The sequence below is a fragment of the Heptranchias perlo genome, chromosome 6 (genome assembly GCF_035084215.1).
Source record: "Heptranchias perlo isolate sHepPer1 chromosome 6, sHepPer1.hap1, whole genome shotgun sequence".
In the NCBI taxonomy this organism is placed as follows: domain Eukaryota; kingdom Metazoa; phylum Chordata; class Chondrichthyes; order Hexanchiformes; family Hexanchidae; genus Heptranchias; species Heptranchias perlo.
The window spans coordinates 34528511-34552079 of record NC_090330.1 but is presented as its reverse complement, the minus strand read 5'-3'; the positions used below and the strand labels follow the sequence as shown (position 1 = coordinate 34552079).

The following is a 23569-nucleotide window of genomic DNA, read 5'->3' as shown; positions in this document are numbered from 1 at the left end:
CTGGATGTTGTCCATGTCTTGCTGCATGCGGGCACGGACTGCTTCATTATCTGAGGGGTTGCGAATGGAACGAAACACTCTGCAATCATCAGCGAACATCCCCATTTCTGACCTTATGGAGGGAAGATCATTGATGAAGCAGTTGAAGATGGTTGGGCCTAGGACACTGTCCTGAGGAACTCCTGTAGCAATGTCCTGGGGCTGAGATGATTGGCCTCCAACAACCACCACCATCTTCCTTTGTGCTAGGTATGACTCCAGCTACTGGAGAGTTTTCCCCCTGATTCCCATTGACTTCGATTTTACACATGGCCTCCTTGGTGCCACACTCGGTCAAATGCTGCTTTGATGTCAAGGGCAGTCACTCTCACCTCACCTCTGGAATTCAGCTCTTTTGTCCATGTTTGGACCAAGGCTGTAATGATGTCGGGAGCCAAGTGGCTCTGGCGGAACCCAAACTGAGCATCAATGAGCAGGTTATTGGTGAGTAAGTGACGCTTGATAGTACTATCGACGACACCTTCCATCACTTTGATTCATCCCCCTCTTTTATGAAATGTTTCATTGTCGGCACACAGACAGGGTGCGGGGGAGCACGGAAGCGCATCCAAAGCCTGGGGACGCGAATGTCCTGCCAATATTAACGGTAGGATGCTTAGGATTGGAGCTTGGGTTTGGGTGGGGAGGGGTCAGAGCCCGGCAGGAGGCTCGAGATCGGGGCTTGGTTGGGGGGGGGGGGTTGGATGTTGGGGGTCAGAGCCCAGCAGGAGGCTCAAGATCGGGGTTTGGTGATGGGGGGGAGGGGCGTCAGAGCCCGGCAGGCTCGAGATCGGAGCTTGGTGCGGGGGTCGCCAATCGTGGCAGCGAGGAGAGGCCATGATCGACAGAAGGGAGGCCGAAGGCTTCCTTGAGGTGCCGGGGGAGCACTCCTGCCTCCAAAGCCCTAGGAAACCCGGCTGGCAGCTGTTAAATTGGAATCAGGTTCCCAAGTGCACTGTGGGAGCCTGATTTAAATATGATAATGAAGTGTCCCGCCTCTCCAACACGGGACACACGCACGCCACGCAACCTACGTACGTGGCGAACTGGGGACGCGTTCCTCGATTTTTAATTTTCGACCCTATGCTCTCCCGCCCATGGGGAGTTTAATACCAAGGCTTTGTGTGCACATATATAATCTAGAAGTTAAAATCCCGTCACGGTGCTGATGACATCATCGGGCCATGACTTTCCAATCTAAAGTAGGCCTGTTTGAGTTTGGCGGCCCCCCTGTGCCTGTTCTATGATAAGCTAAGATGGTGGAGGGTGGGAACACGTCGGGGATGCTGTACAACCCCTCCCACCATCTTCACCCTGCATCGTTCCCGCCGGGTGGAGAGTCGTTAAAAATCTACCCCTGTGTTTTATACGGCTGACTGCTCCTGCCCTTATAAAACAACATATCCTCTGACTCATGCCCTGGAGATGCAGAACATAGGATGATTGGACATAGTACTTTCTATTGCTGTCATAATTTGCCTGGTTCCAGTTGCTGTTGGCGCAGACTGTCATTTCTCTCCATTTTCAGCCTCCTTAAATATCCTTTGAGGTGATGAATAAATGGACAGGAGATGTAGGGTATCAGTAGAAACAGTCTGCTGATATATATGAGAGAGATAGACTTGGTCTGAAACTAGAGGACAAGTGGCAGTGAGTGATTTTGACACAAATTGAAATTACTGGTTATGGAAGCCTTGCTTTGGGGGCTGTTGGCGTCTGCATGATTGGTTAAATGATGCCAAGCAGTTGTTTGGATTAATTACATCTCCTTTGAGACCCTGTGCCTTTTCTTGTAACAGCTGCTTAAGTGCATTTGTTTCATAGATCATTGTATTTACGTTACAGGGCAAATCCTTACTGTTTGTTCATTTGATGTAACTTAATTTGAGTTCTGTGTATGCCAAGTTTATTGTTGACTGACATGATCCTGCAGTCCTGAGTGATACATGCACTTTGTTTGGTTATGCCAGTCTGTTACTAAGAAAAAGAAGGAGCATGTTTATTTACTGATTTTTTCCTCTTGTCATTGACTCATGCCCTGGAGATGCAGAACATAGGATGATTGGACATAGTACTTTCTATTGCTGTCATAATTTGCCTGGTTCCAGTTGCTGTTGGCGCAGACTGTCATTTCTCTCCATTTTCAGCCTCCTTAAATATCCTTTGAGGTGATGAATAAATGGACAGGAGATATAGGGTATCAGTAGAAACAGTAGAGAACCTTATGAGGTTAACTGTCTTGTCTGCTCAATACGAGGCTTGGAGACCCATGGTAAGACTCTTTTATTAGCAAATCTATTCTCCCCCAACCCCAAGAGATGTAATTTATACAATTGACATTTTATCAGCTCCTACTTTGATAGTTCTTTCTTGTCTGGCTTATATGATTCTATGAACAAGTGCCAGGCAATCACCGTTTCCAACAAGAGAGAGTCTAACCACCTCTCCTTGACATTCAACGGCATTACCATCGGCAAATCCCCCACCATCAACATCCTGGGGGTCACCGTTGACCAGAAACTTAACTGGACCAGCCACATAAATACCATGGCTACAAGAGCAGGTCAGAGGTTAGGTATTCTGCGGCGAGTGACTCACCTCCTGACTCCCCAAAGCCTTTCCATCATCTACAAAGCACAAGTCAGGAGTGTGATGGAATACTCCTCCACTTGCCTGGATGAGTGCAGCTCCAACAACACTGAAGAAGCTCGACGCCATGCAGGACAAAGCAGCCCGCTTGATTGGCACCCCATCCACCACCCTAAACATTCATTCCCTTCACCACTGGCGCACAGTGGTTGCAGTGTGTACCATCCACAGGGTGCACTGCAGCAACTCGCCAAGGCTTCTTCGACAGCACTTCCCAAACCCACGACCTCTACCACCTAGAAGGACAAGGGCAGCAGGTACACGGGAACAACACCACCTGCACGTTCCCCTCCAAGTCACACACCATCCCGACATGGAAATATATTGCCGTTCCTTCATCGTTGCTGGGTCAAAACCCTGGAACTCCATACCTAACAGCACTGTGGGACAACTTTCACCAGACGGACTGCGGCAGTTTAAGAAGGCGGCTCACCACCACCTTCTCAAGGGCAAATGGGGATGGGCAATAAATGTTGGCCTTGCCAGCGACGCCCACATCCCATAAATGAATAATAAAAAAAAAGAAAATTTACGACACAGAAGGAGGCCATTCGGCCCATCGTGTCTGCGCCGGCTGAAAATGAGCCACCCAGCCTAATCCCACTTTCCAGCACTTGGTCCGTAGCCTTGTAGGTTACGGCACTTCAGGTGCACATCCAGGTTCTTTTTAATTGAGTTGAGGGTTTCTGTCTCTACCATCTTTTCAGGCAGTGAGTTCCAGACCCATATCTACCTCTGGGTGAAAACATTTTTCCTCAGCTCCCCTCTAATTCTTCTACCAATAACTTTAAATCTATGCCCCTGGTTATTGACCTCTCTGATAAGGGAAACAGGTCCTTCCTATCCACTCTATCTAGGCCTCCCATAATGTTGTACACCTCAATTAAATCACCCTTCAGCCTCCTCTACTGTTCTTGTGTACAGAGTATTTCCTACTTTGTTTGTTTTTTCATTGAATACACATTGTACTTTTGTTTTTCTCAGCTATGGAGTGGCTTCCCTGTCAATGTTAGTTTCGGTGAATCTTGGCATCTTTAAGTTGGCTTGATTCATGGTGCCCTGGGATCAAGATTTTGTTTTATAATCTTCTTTCCACTCCTCTATCAACTGACAGAAAGATTAGTCTATATCTAAGATGTGGAGGGTAATTTTAACCCCCAAGAACAATTGGGTGGGGGTGGGTGGGCAGCGAAAATAATGGATTTTCGGAGTGGGACTGCATCTCAGCTCCAAAGCGCCCACTTCCGGGTTTGACCCAGGCGCTTTTGGACGCACACGCGTAACAGGAACCTGGAAGTCCCGCCCCGACTTAAAGCCGGCAGGCCGATACTTAGAGGGCCAATGTACCTCATTGAAATAGTTGAGGTACTTAATTTTTTGTTTGTTACAAAAGTAAAACAAATTTAACCTTATCTGTTTGGTTTCCCATCGCTTCTGATTCACGTCAGGTGAAAGCAGGCGGGAAGGGCCGGATCGATGAAGTGGGTGCCTTTATTGCACTGCTTGTGGGCCCAGAGGAGCAGGAGTGCTTCATCCAAGCCCAACAAGCTCACCTGGCACGACATGCGCCCCCCCCCCTCCAACGATGCTGGTGCTGGACACCCCCCCCCATTCTCCCAATGCTGGTTCCTCCCCCACTTCTCCCGATGCTGGACTTACCCCAATGCTGGACCCGCCCTTCCGATTCTGGACCCTCCCCGCTTCCCTCGCCTCCCGGTGCTGGAACCCCTCCTGACCTCCGATCTCTTCCTGGCCATCAACCCCCGCACCCCCCATCTCCTCCCGGCATCAGCCTCCCCCCTCCCCCAAAATCCTCGTGGCATCAGCCCCCCCCCCACCATGGCCTCCACAGCCCACAATCCCATCCTCCCTCTTCTCCGATCCTCGTCCTTCCTGCCTGACAGCCAGCCTATCAATCAGGCTGGCTGCTGGGCATGAAGCCCAGAAGTAAAATTTATTGACCTTATTAAGGTTGTGATCATAGATCGAGACATGCCAACTTACCTTCCGGGTTTGGTGGCCGATTATGTTCCTGCCCCTTGTCCCTTCCAGCCTCCATGTTAAAATCATGCCCATGGTGTTTGACGATTTTTAGATGCTGTTAGATCCGTGCATTCTGTATTTTAGAGATTTATTTTTGTTTCTGCCTTGCCTTCAATATTGTGTTTTTTCCTGAAAACTATATGAAAAATTCTCAAGCGACTCAATGTTTCATTTCAGCATGTTAGTGAAACAGTTATACATACAAAACAAATTAAATATTACTGAGAAAGGAATATTCAATTTGTGCAAAAAATGTTTGTTTTAGTTATTTTTGTGTTTTATACACAATGACAACTTGCATTTATACAACAAGTTGCACCACCAACTCCATCTCCCTCCCTGGTCACTGTCTCAGACTGAACTCGACTGTCATAGCATCAATGTACTGTTTGACCCCAAGGTGAGCTTCTGTCCCTCTTCATTGCAAAGACCGCCTACTTCCATCTCTATAACATCATCTGACTCCACCTGTACCTCAGCCAAACTGCCGATGAAACTCATCCACGAATTTGTCACATCCAGACTTGATAACTACAATGCTCCACTGGCTGGCCTCCCATTCTCCACACTCCATAAACTTCAGTTCATTCAAAACTCTGCCTGTATCCTATCCTGCACCATAAGCTCACCTTATCCTGCTCCTATTTCTTATGCTATCATCCCTGTGCTTGCATTGGCTCAACACCTCAAATTTAAAATTTTCTGTTTAAATCTCCCCATTGCCTCACCCTACCCTATCTCCATAACCTCCTCCAACCTCACAACTCCTTCCCACCCAGACTCTGTTCCTCTGACTCTGGACTCTTGTGCATCTCCCCCTGCCTTCACCCCATCACTGGTGGTCACACTCTTTGGAATTCCCTCCCCAAACCTCTCCACCTCCCTCTCCTTAAAACCCGCTTGTTTAATCAAGTTTTTGGTTGCCCCTTGTAATCTTGCCTTCATTGAGTTGGTGTCTGATCTCCTCACACTTCTGTGAAGCACCTTGGTATTTTTCCATGTTAAAAGCTTAATATAAATGCAAGTTGTTGTGAAAGTACAGTAGGGCATGTGCTTGTTATAACTTTAGTTATAGGAATACCTAACATAGGAACATAGAAACAGGAGTAGGCCATTCAGCCCCTCAAGCATGATCCGCCATTCAATTAGATCGTGGCTGATCTGTACCTCTACCGCATGTATCTACCTTTGCTTCTTATCCCTTGATACCCTTACTTAACCAAAATCTATCGGTCTCAGTCTTGAAAGTTTCAGTCGATCCAGCATACACTGCCTTTTGGGGGAGAGAGTTCCAGATTTCTACTACCCTTTATGTGAAGAAGTATTTCCTGATTTCACTCCTGAATTACCTGGCTCTAATTTTAAAAATGAAGAGATATTTGCAATTTTCCAATCTAACAGCACAATTCCCAAATCAAATGAGCTTTGGAAGATGATTACTAACACATCTGCAATTTCCTCCCCAATTCTTTTAATACTCTGGGGTGAAAACCATCGGGTCCTGGAGATTTAGCTATCTTAAGTCTCATTATTTTCTCCATTGTCATTTTTTAAAAACTTAAATCCAGTAAGTTCTTCCATTTGATTTACTTTTAGTCTCCCTTGTGCCACTGTTATTTTGTCCTCTTCCTCTACTGTGAAAATAGATGCAAAGTACTCATTTTAACAAATCTGTCATTTCCTTATTGTTGATTACACTATTCCCTTGTCTGCCTTCAATGGGCCCACATTTCCCTTAGCCACCCACTTTCTTTTAATATATTTAGAAAAGCTTTTACTGTTAGCCTTGATACCTCGTGCAAGTTTTTTTCCGTATTCTCTTTTTCCAGCTCTAAGTACTTTCTTTGTGTCCCTTTGATGCTTTTTATAGCTCTCCCAGTCCGCTGGATTTCCTTTGTATTTGTGTAAACCTCTTAACTTTATACTGTATCTTACCTCATTTGTTGACCATGATTGTCTAACTACACAAATGAAGCTTTTGCCTAATATTCCATCACTTGTATAACATAAGATAGTGGCAAAAGAAGTGGGAATTTCCCCCAAATTTCTTGTGAAGAATTTGTTGATAGGGGTGTATTATGAATATCTAAACATCTATTGATACTCTATGTGCTATATCTGATTGTCAAGTGATGCAGTATCCTCTCCCAGTGCACAGAGGCAATTTTCTACCACAGTTCACAGAGGCACTCTTTCTCCTTTCTTCCCAGTTCAAAATGTTGGTCATTCCTCCTCCCCACACTTCCCAGTGACACTCCGTCTCCCTCCCCAAGTTCACAGTGACACTCTCCCTACCCGCGTTCACTGTGATATTCTTTCTCCCTCCCCAATGTTCCAAGTGACACTCTTGCTCCCTCCCCGAGTTCACAGTGACACTCTGCCTCCCCCTCTGGGTTCACAGTGACAGTCTTTCTCCCTCCTCGAGTTCACGGTGACACTCTGTCTCCGTCCTCAAGTTCACAGCGACTCTCGCCCTACCCCGGTTCACAGTGATGCTATCTCCCTCCCCGAGTTCACAGTGGCACTCTTCCTCCCTGCCTGGGTTCACAGTGACACTCTTTCCCCTCCCTCGGTTCACAATGACATTCAGTCTCCCTCCCCGAGTTCAAAGTGGCACTCTTCCTCCCTGCCCGAGTTCACAGTGACACTCTTTCTCCCTCCCCGATATCAGTAACACTCTGTCTCCCTCCCCAAGTTCACAGTGACCCTCTTTCTCCCTCCCCGCGTTCAAAGTGACCCTCTTCCTCCCTCCCCGAGTTCGCAGTGATACTCTTTCCCCCTCCCCGGGTTCACAGTGACACTCTGTCCCCCTCCTCGATTTCACTGTGACACTCTCCCTCCCCGATTTCACTGTGACACTCTTTCTCCCTCCCCGATTTCACTGTGACACTCTTTCTCCCTCCCCGATTTCACTGTGACACTCTGTCTACCCGAGTTCGCAGTGACACTCTGTCTCCCTCCCCGAGTTCGCAGTGACACTCCTTCTCCCTCCCCGAGTTCGCAGTGACACTCTTTCTCCGTCCCCAAGTTCACAGTGACACTCTTTCTCCCTCCCCAAGTTCGCAGTGACACTTTGTCTCCCTCCCCGAGTTCACAATGACACTCTGGGGAAAAATTGGATAAGGGCCATTTTTGGGTGCTTGTACCGTGATGCGCTATTACCCCGTGCCCAATGACCCCTGCGCAGGCAGGACGCATGTTTCGGCTGGCCCGAGGACTCACCTGCAATCAACGTTCCATTCCACGTTGCAAGTGGAATCAGTGCAATTTGCAGTTTCCACCACCGGGGGGAGCTCAATCTCTTAAAGAGAGGATGTTTCTTAGAAATCTCTTAAAAGGTAGCTGGTACCTGTTATTTGCTGAAAATAACAGTCTACTGTCAGCACGGAGATCAGACATCGAACATGTGAAACACAGATGCAGGTCCCGTCCCTATGTTTACACACTGATGAGTTATGTTAAAACATTGAATAAAGGTTGCGCGCTACTAAATCCCACATCCTCCAATCTGCACGCCAGACCTATCAAATCTGCCGATCTGAGTTGGTACTAGGCCTGCGAGAGTGCATGCACCAAGGTTCTCTGCTGATGCACTAGAGACCTTGGTGCAAGAGGTGGACAGAAGGAGGGACATCCTATATCTACATTGGGGGGCGGACAAGAGGCCCTCCAGACATATAGCCAAAAGGCAGTGCGAGGCAGCGGGGGACGAAGTCACTGCCAGGTGCACAGCATCAAGAACATGGATGCAGTGCAGGAAAAAGTTCAAGGCTTTGATATGAGAGGTCAAGGTGAGTGAGATCAACTGTCAAGTGGCATCTCCTACCAACTGCACCACGCACTACACCCCCCAGCTCCCACGTACCAACAAACTCACTCTTTCCATCAGTACTCAACTCTTCCAATCAGATGCTTCCTCTCACCCTTGCACATTACCACTGTTTCAAGCCGCCCACCCACAACTCACAGGCCACACACACTGGCAGCTATTTAACCATGACAGGCACATCACCCAGACACACAACCCATTTTCTTGCAGGAGAAGGTGGCGCATATTAGGAGGCAGCAAGTGGCAGTGGCATTTAGCCCCTCGACCCTGTTCCACCATTCAATGAGATCATGGTGGACCTGTGACTTAACTCCGTTTGCCCTCCTTAGCCCCATACCCTTAGTTCACAGAAATCTATCAATCTCAGATTTAACATTCACAAGTAAGCTAGCATCAACTGCCATCTGCAGAAGAGCGTTCCTGCAGATGGCAGTCTCCCACCCTTTGCGTATAGAAGTATTTCCTAACTTCATTCCTGCACATCCTGGCTCTAAATGTTAGGCTATGTCCTTGCGTCCTAGTATTCAAGTCTAGGAGACCTCCAGAAACAGTTGCAAATGTCTCGGCAGCCAGAAGCAATAATCTAGCCACTAATCTGCAAATCCTGCATGGTCCCTTTAAATAGCCCTAGTGGGGGGCCCTCCTGGCAATGTAAGACACGTTCAGATGGCCAGGGTTAAGACTGTGCGTTGAGTTGAGCGTTAAGTCCCAAAATGGTATCTATCACTTTAAATCAGCATTACACACTGATTGAAGCCATTCTCTCCCTTCTTTACATGATTCCAGTGTTCGTTATCTGCACCTGCGTTAACTCCTATACCAAGATGGCGCCTGGCGCACATCATGCTGGAAACGTGCGTGTGCATCCAAGACGCCATCTTGGATGTCAGAGAGGCCGTGTAGCGCCGAAACAATGGGCGCTACATGACCTAATTTGGTGCCCTCTGTCTCCCTCCCAGAGTTCACGGTGACATTTTTTCTCCCTCCCCGTGTTCACAGTGACACTCTTTCTCCCTCCCCGTGTTCACAGTGACATTCTGTCTCCCTCCCAGAGTTCACAGTGACACTCTTTCTCCCTCCCCGTGTTCACAGTGACACTCTTTCTCCCTCCCCGTGTTCACAGTGACATTCTGTCTCCCTCCCAGAGTTCACAGTGACACTCTTTCTCCCTCCCTGGGTTCACAGTGACACTCTTTCTCCCTCCCTGGGTTCACAGTGACACTCTTTCTCCCTCCCCGTGTTCACAGTGACACTCTTTCTCCCTCCCCGTGTTCACAGTGACATTCTGTCTCCCTCCCCAAGTCCACAGTGACACTCCTTCTCCCTCCCCGGGTACACAGTGACACTCTTTCACTCTCCCCGAGTTCACAGTGACACTTTTTCTCCTTCCCCAAGTTTACTGTGATACTCTCCCTCCCCAAGTTCACAGCGACACTCTTTCTTTCTCCCCGGGTTCGCAGTGACTCTCTCCCTTCCCGAGTTCACAGTGGCACTCTCTCTCCTTTGCTGAGTTCACAGTGACACTCATTTGATAAAGACATGCTTCTTCTCCTCAATATACAGGGATGCCCTTCTTGTTTCCCACCCTGCAGTATTGAAACACTTTTCTCCCTTCTGTTCACACTGAAACACCCTTCTGTCCCTCCAGTTCACAGACAAGCTTTTCTTTCTCCTACTTCACAAAGACAGTCTCTTTCCCCCATGTGCCCTTTACCATAGCTTCCAACTCCTACTTCTGCTGCTGCTGCTGCTTTCTTTGGCATCCAGCAGGAATTCCTGATCTGACAACACTATTGTTAGATCAGTAATTCCGAAGTGTTAATACAGTTTCTTATAATTTAACGCAGTAACATAGGCTACTTTCATTCAACGTTGCTTCAGGTCACCACCTTTGTTTCTTGTAGAATTTAATTCTACAGGTCAAATCCAGGAGAGGTGCAAGATCATTAAAACTGAGCTATAGGGGCGAACTCAGTGTTGCGAAGAAGTTTAATTCCCTGATGATTTTTACTTACAAGCACAGGCTTAACGACAAAGCATCCACTGACTGTTATTGTAAAACATGCATGGTTGACATTTTTCTGACAACCATTTTACACTGTGTTAAGTAGCATACTATTATGTAATATAATTAGTTTTGCTTCAAAGTAAACTTGCCTCATTGTAAACTATTTTTAATTTTTTTAGGATGATCCACATATGAATCTGGTCATTGAAGCCATCAAGAATGACCCACTCAGACAAATGGAGCGAGAACGGTAGCATACGTCTGCTGTTTTGCAAACTAACATACCATTTTTAAAATTGCTAACTCTGGAACAAGTTATTCCTGTTAATAATTGCGCTCCAACCAACCTGCAACAAGAATCACATTTCAATATTTTTTTTAAGTCGCTTGTTCTAGTAGGCTAATAACTTCATATTTATGAGCTACTTGATGTTTTGTAGAAAGCAGATCACAGTCGAAGTAATTAATGTTGATTTCACTAATATTTATATATTAATACCATATTCTTGTATAGGAATCATGTAGCTGAATTTTCTGGTAGGAATACAGAATTAGAGAAGCAGACATTTTCAAACATCAAATTCTTGCCATTAAAATTATTCTTTTCATTGGTCTCCTTTTAGAGGAATTTAGACATAAAATTTAGAAAAACCATGAAAGACAACCATTTTGGACTGTGCCACAACTGTGTTAAATATTTTATTGCAAAGACAGATGTATCTATATTCTATAAATGTTCAATTTTGCAGGAAAGCAATGGCAGAGAGATTTATCATGACAGCAGCTAAGTTGATAGCACCTGCGATTGAAGCGTCTTTTGCTGCTGGATATGACTGGTAGGAACTGAGTTAATTTGGTTTATTAGACCAACTCTGGATTGACTGTCTTAATCAAATAACTTCAAGAAAAAGTTACAATGAAAAATCCTGGACAGGATAATTATGTCTGTATTTAGCCTCAAATACAAGGTATTAATCGCACCAGTATAAAAGTTGCAAGTGCATCGTTCTCCAACAAAGAAGGTATGTGGGTAGCCTGCTCCTGAACATCTGTTAATGTTGTTCTTGAACCTGCCATCAAGAGGTCTGTGAGTGTAGTCTAGTAGCAAATGCCCAATATTTTTTCCTTCAGCCTTGGTAAGTTTAGGAGTTCATTTTTTGGTGCTTTGTGCTTTCGAACCACATAGTGCAATGTACTATTACACCAATGCATTATGCCCAGAACAAATTCAGCTACAACAAATTCCACTTATATTGAACTTTTAACTAAAACACAACCCAAGGCACTTTATAGAAGGTGTGTCAGAAAGGGGAGAGTGGGAACCACAAACTTGGTAAAGCGATGGGCTTTGAGGAGCTTTTTAAAGGATAGAGGGGTGGCAACCGAAGGAGTTTATGGAGCAAAATTCCAGAAAGTGGAAATCAGATGGCTAAAGGCTTTGCCGCCAGTGGTAGGGCACAGAGAGGAAGAAATGCCCAAGAAGCCAGAGTCAGAGTAACAAAGGCTTCAAGGAAGCATATATGGTTGGAAGAGAGTGCAGAGGTAGAGTGGGATGAGGCTATAGAGGAATTTGAAGTTGAGGACGAGGATTTTAAACTTGAGGCATTTTGGGATGGGGAGCCAACATAGGTCAGCAAGATGGGTGAGCAGGCTGTTGCAGGCTGCCTGTGGCATACTTATGTTTCAAATAATTTTTTTCCTGCATTAACTCCCGTCCAGTAGAATATCAATTCCTTGTCCTTATAATTGACTTGGTGTGGCTCGCAACCTGGCTAGATCTTTCTTCTTTCTCTCCTGCCACCTGCATTTGGTCTGATTTACTTGTGAATTGTAATTCACCAGTGCACCTTCCTTAGATCACTCCCTAAACTCTTTGGGATGCTAGAATCTATGCTGGTGCTAGGGGAAAGAGAAGTGCTTGTCACAACCTGGCGTGATGTGCTAGGTCAGTGATGTCACTTGCTGCTGCTTCATCTTGGGAAGAACCTTTAGGAAGAGAAAAAGAATAAGATTTACAATACATCCCAAGACAGTGTTGTCAAAGATCATAAGACATGTTGTGCCTCATGCAGCTGCTTGAGGATTAAGAAAGTGAGTATGGGAAGTATATTAATGAATGGAGGATATTTGCATGGTGGTGTCTCCATGCCTCCAATCTCATCCACAGCTTCTCGGCCAAAAAGGGTGAGACCCATGTCCTCATGTTGCATTAGCTGCTTTAACATGTCAGGCCTCCCACCTGTCCTGGTCCTCTCTTTGGTTGTGTGTAGCATTGACCTGTAAGCAGAACACATTTAGAAAGATAATAACAACTACCTGAGCACCCCAAATAGCATCTGACGATCTCCATCAAAGGACCAGGACTTTGCAAACTAGTTAACATAGAGTTTCTGTTGGCAGTACTCTTTGTGAACAGGATTTTGAAATGCTATGTGCAAGATGTTGCTGTGGACCTCTGCAGTTGTGCCCACTACCTTATGTTGTATGAAAGAGTTTGAGGGAGGAGATTAATAGTCTTTGCATGCAGTCTCCTTGAGGGTGCCGGGCAGAAACATTTACATTCGTGCCATACCTCCTATGGATGAAAAGTAAGCATGTGTCAGAGCAGTGGGGGGGATTCAAGGGGGAGATTCAAGGGGTTCAGAGGAAACATGTTCCCACAAAGAAAAAGGGTGGGACTGCCAAATCTAGAGCCCCCTGGATGACAAGGAGCATACAGGGTAAGATAAGGCAAAAAAGGAAGCTTATGTCAGACACCAAGAGCTCAATACTGCAGAAAGTGCAGGGGTGAAATTAAAAAGGAAATTAGAAAATTAGGAAAGCAAAGAGAGGGCATGAAAAAATATTGGCAAGTAAAATTAAGGAAAACTCAAAAATGATTTATAAATACATAAAGAGCAAGAGGATAACTAAGGAAAGAGTAGGGCCTATTGGAGACCAAAAAGGTGACCTATGTGTGGAGGTGGGTATGGTTCTTAATGGATACTTTGCGTCTGTCTTCACAAAAGAGGGGGATGATGCAGTGATTGTAGTTAAGGAGGAGGAGTGTGAAATATTGGATGGGATAAACATAGGAGAGAGGAAGTATTAAGGGGATTAGCATCTTTGTAAGTAGATAAATCGCCAGGCCCGGATGAAATGTAACCCAGGCTGTTAAGAGAAGCAAGGGAGGAAATAGCAGAGGCTCTGACCATCGTTTTCCAATCCTCCCTGGATACAGGCACGGTGCCGGAGGATTGGAGGATTTCTAACGTTGTACCATTGTTTAAAAAGGGAAAAAGAGATAGACCGAGTAATTATAGGCCAGTCAGTCTAACCTCGGTGGTGGGCAAATTATTGGAATCGATTCTGAGGGACAGCATAAATCATCATTTAGAAATGCTCGGGTTAATCAAGGACAGTCAGCATGGATTTGTTAAGGGAAGGTTGTGTCTGACTAACTTGATCGAATTTTTTGAGCAGGTAACAAGGAGGGTCGATGAGGGTAGTGCATTCGATGTAGTGTACATGGATTTTAGCAAGGCTTTTGACAAGGTCCCACTTGGCAGACTGGTCAAAAAAGTAAAAGCCCGTGGGATCCAAGGGAAAGTGGCTAGTCGGACCCAAAATTGGCTCAGTGGCAGGAAGCAAAGAGTAATGGTTGACGGGTGTTTTTGCGACTGGAAGGCTGTTTCCAGTAGGGTCCTGCAAGGATCGGTACTGGGTCCCTTGCTTGTTGTGGTATAAATGATTTGGACTTGAAAGTGGGGGGCTTGATCAAGAAGTTTGCAGATGATACAAAAATTGGCCGTGCGTTTGATAGTGAGGAGGAAAGCTGTAGACTGCAAGAAGATAACAATGGACTGGTCAGGTGGGCAGAAAAGTGGCAAATGGAATTCAATCCAGAGAAGTGTGAGGTAATGCTTTTGGGGAGGGCAAACAAGGCAAGGGAGTGCACTATAAATGGGATGATACTAAGAGGTATAGATGAACAAAGGGACCTTGGAGTGCATGTCCACAGATCCCTGAAGGTAGCAGGACAGGTAGATAAGGTGTTTAAAAAGGCATATGGGATACTTTCCTTTGTTAGCCAAGGCATAGAATATAAGAGCAGGGAAGTTATGCTAGAACTGTATAAAACGTTGGTTAGGCCACAGCTTGAGTACTGCATACAGTTCTGGTCACCACATTACAGGAAAGATGTGATCGCACTCGAGAGGGTACAGAGGAGATTTATGAGGATGTTGCCAGGGCTGGAGAATTTAACTATGAGAAAAGATTGGATAGGCTGGGGTTGTTTTCTTTGGAACAATGGAGTCTGAGGGGAGATTTAATCAAGGTATATAAAATTATCAAGGGACTAGATAGACTGTCTAAGGAGGACCTATTTCCCTTAGCAGAGGGGTCAGTGACCAGGGGGCATAGATTTAAAGTCATTGGTAGTAGGATTAGAGGGGAGCTGAGGAGAAATGTTTTTGCCTAGGGTGGTGGGGGTCTGGAACTCACTGCCTGAAAGGGTGGTAGAGGCAAAAACCTTCAACTCACTTAAAAAGTACTTAGATGAGCAATTGAAGTGCTGTAACCTACTGGGCTACAGACCAGGTGCTGGAAAGTGGGATTAAGCTGGATAGTTCTTTTTCGGCCAGCACGGACATGATGGGCCGAATGGCCTCCTTCTGTGCTGTAACTTTCTATGATTCTATATGTACAAAAATGGGTACACATGTTGCAATGCTTCTGATACTAGCAAACGTTTTCCGTATTTGCTCCTAGGTTTGATGGATCTAGGAGACTGCACTAACTCACTTCTTGGCTTTTACTTCGGCAGCTTGGTCCTCTGCTTAAAGATGGGTGGCTTTTCATTCCCAAGAGTGTCACTCTCCTTTGCTGCCTCCTGCAGCAGGGCCGCCAATAAATCGGTGCTAAGCACTGAAATCTTCCTCATAGCCATCACGGCACACATTTTGCAAGGAATGTTTGCTTCCAACCAGCTACTGCACTCATTAACTCCTCGTTCAGAGCAAGCAGCTGCCCTTTAGGTGCTGCTGCCTTGTCCAATTGTGCACATCCAAGCCTACTAACATGGAGGACTCCTTGAACACCTTTTCCATGTATAGGGAGCCTCTCCGCTGCCAGCGCAGTTGCAAAAACTCCACGGTTGAGCACAACCTTGATTTTGCTGGACTCTCAGAATCAGGGCTATAGAGCGCATTTGAACTTGTATCCAAGTTTCACTTTGGTGCATTAAAATACAACAGTGCATTCCGTATTTGTAATCAGGAAATGGGGCATCACAGTGAGTTAGAACGCTGATATCCAATCTTATGATCTTGGGTTTTAATAAAGACTAGATTGTTGGGCTAAACTTTTCCTCTCTTTGGTTATAAAGGAGTAAGGAAATAAGTTGAGCCAACCAGCTTTTTGATGGCTATAAATCCACAGCACAACTTAACCATAATTTGACACTTGTTTGGCAGCCTCATCTAGAAGCTACATTGATATTTAATGTGGGAAATGAAAACCTGACACTGGCGCTGTAGGTGACAATGTTGAGACACATTTTGGTTTAGTGGGAAACTTATTACGCATCTAACCGAGGAATGCTAATCCTGATGTAGGATCCAAAAAATGGAAACATATTCAATGCTCTAACACTGAAATCTTCACTTTGATTAGTATAAACTCTCTTTGTCGTCCCCCTTTCTTCCCCCAAAAAATGTTGTAACTTGAACTGTAATGTGAAAAGAATCTGGACTTTGTTTTTAAGAAATGCTTCATATTTGATATTGTTAATTGTTGCAGGTGTGTGGAAATGGTGAAGGCTTCCCAATATGTTGAACTGGCTAATGACCTGGAAATTAACAAAGCCATTACTTACCTGAGACAAAGGGATTTTAACCAGGTAACACAGGGCACCACTGTTATTTCTACTGGATACTTGTAAACTGTTCCAAAATATGGACCATAATTTATTCTTTCATATTTATTTAACCTCCACAAACATCCAATAATGCTATCCAAATGGAAAAAAAAGTTGTAAAATTACCGTACAAGAATTTACACTTGTATTTTTTTTCAGTTGAGAGACACAAGAATTATGTAATCACAAAACAGAAAGTGCAGGAAATGCCCAGCAGGTTGATCAGCATTTAAAAGAGAAAGTTAGGTTTTCATTTCGGGTGTGCTTCTTCATCAGACTTCCCTTTGCAAGCTCGTTTTCCCTCAGCTCCCACTGCATACAAAGAGTTACTCTGGTGATGTACCTTAACATTTTTCTTCCTGTTTCCTGCAGGAAAATGTAAATCTCCATTTTATCTTGTTCATCTATGGTTCAGTTTATTAATGGTAGCCTCGTGCTTTTGCAAATTCTTTTCAAAAGTTTGTGAAAGGTTTCCTGGCATTTTCATGAGTTTTCAATTGCTGTAAAGGCATTGAGTTTACATTCTGAATACATTTTGTTTTTTGGAATTAAGTTTGCTGTGTCAGTTTGTGATGATGTGTCATTCAAAAACTCTCCCTAGTTGACTCATTATTGTGACTGACATCAATGACTGGGTTCAAGGTAAACATTAAATTCATGGAATGAGATCTTGAAAGATGGGGTACAGCAGCAGTAGAGGTCTGACAGAATGGTGCCTCTCCACTCTCACTATGTGACACAAGGGGACTTAGGTGTGGAGGAAAGCAGGAAAATTGCTGATTTTTAAATGGGAAAAGGCAAAAATAAATCTGGGGTAAACTTTTGGGTTTTCTTCTCACTACACCCCAACATTGCATAGCACTATACTGTAGCAGCAGGCAGAATTCTCATCCCTCATCCCACTAATCTGGATCGAGCCACTGTGGAAAGTGGCCTAATCACTGAGGCACAATCAGAAGATCTTCAGATTTGGTCTCCATTGTTGGCCTATTGGCAACAACAGATAATCATGCCAACAAATCATCCATCCAAAAAAGAGTTACAAGGATACGGCAAAAAAAGGCTGAGCAAACATAAAAAATTACTTTGGTGTAATCCTACATGTATGTAGAAGTTAAACAAATGAAGAAGAAAGTTAGATTATCTACTGTAACTGTGGTCTTTCTCATTTTCTTTTGAAAGAAGTTCACCCTCCACATGCAAAGCTTTCTCTAACCTTACCTTCTGACCCAGTGCTGCTTGGAGCTACTTTTTCCATGTAACAGTGAGCTCCATTTGTCGGAGATGCAATTTGTTTGGACAGTCAGATAAATTGGGTAAACCAAATGCATGTACAAGATTTGTTGGTTTGTCAGGACAGAATTATTAGTTTGTCTGGACAAATGAACAAATCTTGTACATATTAACTGGTTCTGTACCTTGTGTGCGAACAAATTTTTTCAGGCCTTCTTTCCCTCTCCAAAGTCCTTGTACATGTTGTCGCCCCCCAAATCCGTGCCCATTTTTCCCAGAACTCCACATTTGAATCACCCCAATCAGGTTTCCTTCCCTGCTGTAGCACCAAAATGGTCCTAAGCAAAGTTGCAAATGACATTCTCATGACTGTGACTATGGTGCATTATCTCTCCTTGTCCTCCTTGGCCTTTGACACAGTCAGCTGCACTATCTTCTTCCAGTGCTTATCCTCCATTGTTCAGCTCAGCAAGAATACCCTTGCTTTGTTACATTCTTACCTATTTGATCATAAGCAGAGCTTTTCCAGCAATGGCTTCTCTTCCCGCCCCGCATTATTACCTCAGGAATGCCCCAAGGATCTATCCTTGGGCCCCCCTCGTTCCCCATCTGCACGCAGCCCCTTGGTGATATCACCTGCAGACACTGGGTTAGCTACCACATATACGTTGATGACAGTCAGCCTACCTTCTCACCATCTCTCTTTATTCCTGTGTTGTTAGCCTGCTTGTCCAACATCCAATCTTGGATGAGCTGCAATTTCTTCCATTTAAACATTAGGAAGACCGAAGCTATTGTCTTTGGCCCCCACAACAAACTCCATTCCCTTGCCTCTAATTCCATCCCCTCCCCGGCCATTGTCTTAGGCTGAACCAGACTGTTCATAACCTTTGCATCCTATTCGACCCCAAGCTGAGCGTACAACCCCATATCCTTTGCATCTCAAACGCTGCCTACTTCCACCTCCGTAATATTGCCCACCTCTGCCCCTACCTCATCCCATCTGCTGCGATAACCCTTATCCATGCTTTGCCGCCTCTAGACTCGACTGCTCTAATGCTCTCCTATCCGACCTCCATTTTGTGTAAACTTCAGCTTATGCCACACCAAACCGTGCTCACCTATTCCCCTGTCGTTGCTGACCTGAATTAGCTCCAATTTAAGAATCTCTTCCTTTGCTCCTCCCCATCTCTGAAACCTCCTCCAGCCAGACAACCACCCCACTGAACTATCCATTCTTCCGACTATGGATAAGTGCAGCTGCAACAACACTCAAAGCTTGAAACCGTCAAAGCAGCTCATTTGATTGGTGCCCCACCACTGAGTTCAATATTCCCCAGCTCCATCACCAGCACACTGTGGCTGCAATATGTACTATTTACAGGATGCACTGCAACAGCTCACTAAGCTTGCTTCAACAATCCCCCCCAGCCCCACAATCTCTATCACCAAGGAGAAGAGCAACAATATCATGGAGCACCATCACCTCCAAAATCTCCAAATCGTACACCATTCTGACAAACATAAATCACCATTCTCTCATTGTTGGGTCAAAATTCTGTAATTTCCTGCCTAACTATCATGGGACCACTATCAGCGCAAGAACTGCAGTGGTTCAAGCGAAAGGCACACCACCAACTTTTCAAGGCAACAAGGGATGGACAATAAATGCAGCCTTGGCAGTAATGCCCATTTACCATGAACAAATATAAAAATGGATGGCAATGAAAGGGGGCAAATTGAAGAAAATGAAAGACAGTAAATGTATATAAAATAGTTAAGGGAATGGAAAAGGTAAATCTGAATATTTATTGTGTCCAGTTCTGGCCCCCTCACATGGTGGGAGATATAGAGGCCCTAGAAAAGGTTCATTAGAGGGTCACTAGTGTAATACCTAGTCTAAAAACCTTAGCTATCATGATACAGGGAGCTGGGTTTCTTTATTCTAGAAAAGTGTAGAATTTGGGGAGACTTGATTTGAAACATTTAAAATAATGAAAAGACTGGATGGTGTACATGTGGACAGATTATTTGAATTGGATAAGTTAGGAAGCTGTGTAAGCATAGAACCAGGTTAGATGTTAGGAGGTTTTTCTTTTCCGAGTGGGTTATTGACCTTTGGAACAGGTTGCCGGCTCATGCAGTGGATACAGATTAGCTGCAAACATTCCAAAGGGAGTGGGACAAGTGCCTGGAGGAAGCTGATACTGTTGCATACAAAAAGTAGGAGGGATGTTGGGAAAAGAATGTTGTGGTCATTGTTATTTCCTGGACCACATTTTTTATCGCCTTTGAGAGTTAGAGAGGAATTTCCTAGAATTCTTTTTTCCCCTAGGGTTTTTTTTATTTCCTGTTTTGCCTGTCCCAGAGTTTACATACCTTTTGGTGGTTAGGGAATATGTAGGGGGGAGGTAGCATTGCTTAGTTGCAACATGGCTGAATGGAACAGACTTAATGGACCAGCCAGTCTTTTTCTATCTGTATGTTTAAATTAAATTGCAAGAGTCCAAAAGGGGACACAAGTTCTTTCTAGAAAAAGGTAAATTTAGTACGAATATCTGGACTTTCTTCTTCATACACAGATTGATCAATGTATGGAACAGACTTCTGGAAAGAGTAGTGGAGACAACAATCCTGGAATCATTTAAGAAATAATTGGATGCTGCAATGGGGACTTTAGGATCTTAGCTAATGTCCTTCCTTATCCATAACTATCTTGTGAAATGGCTGAAAATGAAAGGGGCAAATGAATGACAATGAAGGGGAAACCATTGGCAATGAAAGGGAGAAAGAAGGGGAAAATGATGGGGAAAGAGAGGGAAATGGATGGCAATGAAGGGAGGATTAGGTGATAATAAAGGGAAGAGAGAGAGGGGGTAGAATGGCAGCAGTGCTTTGGTGGGGGATTGATGGGAGAAGCTGGGAAGTGGCACTTTGGGCTGGTGAAGCAAGGCCAGAGCTAGTAATAGTTGATAGGTAGTGGGAAGGTAAAGTGCTAGCATGAACAAGAGAGTGGAAGAAGACTGTCAGCTTAACTCGGTTGGAGAGGGAATGTAGTGCCAGTACGAACTGGAAGGGTTGGAAGTGAAGAGAATAGGTTAAATTTTAACCCCCCAAGAATGGGTTTGTGGGAGGCGGGTGGGTGGTAAAAATAATCCGTTTTCAGAGAGGGACCACATCTTGGCCCCAACACGCCTACATCTGGGTTTAACCCAGGCAGGTTTGAATGTGTGTGGACAGCAGACACTAGAAAGTCCCAGCCCCATTTAAAGCCGGCGGGCCTATACTTACAAGGGCAATGTATCTCATTAAGATACTTGAGGTACTTAATATTTTGTGTATTGTAATAATAAAACAAATTTAACCTTACGTGTTTGGGTTTCCCATCGCTTCCTATTCACCTCAGGTGAAAGCAGACAGGGAGGGCCGAATCCATAAGGTAAGTGCCTTTATTGCACTGCTTGTGGGCTGGAGGAGCAGGAGTGCTTCAGGCCTAACGAGCTCACCTGGCCATCGGGACCCCCGCGATCGGCCGCCCCCCACCTACCTCCGACTCTTCACCCGACCTCCAGCGACCTCCGATCTTCTTCCCAGCCTCCCGATTTTCTTCCCGTCCCCCGATTTTCTTCCCGGCCTCCCCAATCCTTCCTAGGTCCCCCAATCTCTTCTTCAGGCCCTCCCACCGATCTCTTCCTCAGCATCCCCCCAATGTCTTCCTCAGCCCCCCACCCCCACCCTGATCTTCTTCCTAGGCCCCCCGATCTCTTCCTTGGCCTGCCCCCCGATCTCTTCCTTGGCCTGCCCCCCGATCTCTTCCTTGGCCTGCCCCCCGAGCTCTTCCTTGGCCTGCCCCCCGATCTCTTCCTCGGCCCCCCGATCTCTTCCTCGGCCCCTGGATCTCATCCTTGGCCCCCTCGATCTCTTCCTCGAACCCCTGATCTTCTTCCCGGTCCCTCCCGATCTCTTCCTTGGCCTCCCCGCTCTTCTTCCCCCTCCAATCTTCTTTCCTAGCCCCACGATCTTCTTCCCGGTCCCCCGATCTCTTCCTCGGCCTCCCCGATCTTGTTCCCGCCCCACCCCCCGATCTTCTTCCTGGTTCCCCGATCTTCTTCCCAGCCCCCCCCCCCCCCCCACCCGATCTCGTCCTCGGCATCCCGATCTTCTTCCCTAACCCCCCCGATCTCTTCCTTGCCACACCGTCCCCCCCTCCCCCGATGATGATCTCCTCGAATCCCCAGCTGCGACCTGCTGCAGCTAATCTCCCTGCCCGACAGCCAGCCAGCCTATCAATCAGGTTTGCTGCCGGGCGTGAAACCCAGATGTGCAATTGATTGGCCTCGTTGCGATCGCGACCCACTTACCATCAGTCTACTCTCAATCATCAGCAAAGTGATGGAAGGTTTCGTCGACAGTGCTATCAAGCGGCACTTACTTACCAATAACCTGCTCACCGATGCTCAGTTTGGTTCCGCCAGGACCACTCAGCTCCAGACCTCATTACAGCCTTGGTCCAAACATGGACAAAAGAGCTGAATTCCAAAAGTGAGGTGAGAGTGACTGCCCTTGACATCAAGGCAGCATTTGACCGAGTGTAGCACCAAAGAGCCCTAGTAAAATTGAAATCAATGGGAATCAGGGGGAAAACTTTCCAGTGGCTGGAGTCATACCTAGCACAAAGGAAGATGGTAGTGGTTGTTGGAGGCCAATCATCTCATTGCTGCAGGAGTTCCTCAGGGCAGTGTCCTAGGCCCAACCATCTTCAGCTGCTTCATCAATGACCTTCCCTCCATCATAAGGTCAGAAATGGGGATGTTCGCTGATGATTGCAGAGTGTTCCGTTCCATTCGCAACCCCTCAGATAATGAAGCAGTCCGTGCCCACATGCAGCAAGACCTGGACAACATCCAGGCTTGGGCTGATAAGTGGCAAGTAACATTCACACCAGACAAGTACCAGGCAATGACCATCTCCAACAAGAGAGAGTCTAACCACCTCCCCTTGACATTCAAAGGCATTACCATCGCCGAATCCCTCATCTTCAACATCCTGGGGGTCACCATTGACCAGAAACTTAACTAGACCAGCCACATAAATACTGTGGCTACAACAGCAGGTCAGAGGCTGGGAATTCTGTGGCGAATGATTCACCTCCTGACTCCCCAAAGCCTTTCCACCATCTACAAGGCACAAGTCAGGAGTGTGATGGAATACTCTCCATTTGCCTGGATGAGTGCAGCTCCAACAACACTCAAGAAGCTCAACACTATCCAGGACAAAGCAGCCCGCTTTGATTGGCACCCAATCCACCACCCTAAACATTCACTCCCTCCACCACCGGCGCAATGTGGCTGCAGTGTGTACCATCCACATGCACTGCAACAACTCGACAAGGCTTCTTCGACAGCACCTCCCAAACCCGCGACCTCTACCACCTAGAAGGACAAGGGCAGCGGTCACATGGGAACAACACCACCTGCCCGTTCCCCTCCAAGTCACACACCGTCCCGACTTGGAAATATATCGCCGTTCCTTCATCGTTGCTGGGTCAAAATTCTGGAACTCCCCACCTAATAGCACTGTGGGAGAACCTTCACCACACGGACTGCAGCGGTTCAAGAAGGCAGCTCACCACCACCTTCTCAAGGGCAGTTAAGGATGGGCAATAACTGCTGGCCTTCCCAGCGACGCCCACATCCCATGAACAAATAAAAATAAAACTTACCTTCTGAATTTCACACCCGAAAATCTCCCCCCCCCAACTTCCTTCCCGGCTCGCAGTTAAAATTTACCCCAACATCACCATGAAAGAGTGGTGAGTTGGACGGAGTATAATGAATTGAGTGTGTTGAGTGTGTCCAGAGGGGATAGA

At 45.9% G+C, this 23569-nt stretch overlaps 1 protein-coding gene across 3 annotated transcripts in view; it reads left to right on the top strand.

Moving 5' to 3' along the window:
• Nucleotides 1-23569, top strand: part of ift88 (intraflagellar transport 88 homolog) — a 132493-nt gene that overhangs the window by 46609 nt on the left and 62315 nt on the right. For all 3 annotated transcript variants that reach the window (XM_067986081.1, XM_067986082.1, XM_067986083.1), the window contains 3 exons: nt 10748-10818; nt 11318-11404; nt 16350-16449. In XM_067986081.1, the coding sequence (XP_067842182.1) occupies nt 10748-10818; nt 11318-11404; nt 16350-16449 (258 nt within the window). The remainder of the gene's footprint in view (nt 1-10747; nt 10819-11317; nt 11405-16349; nt 16450-23569) is intronic.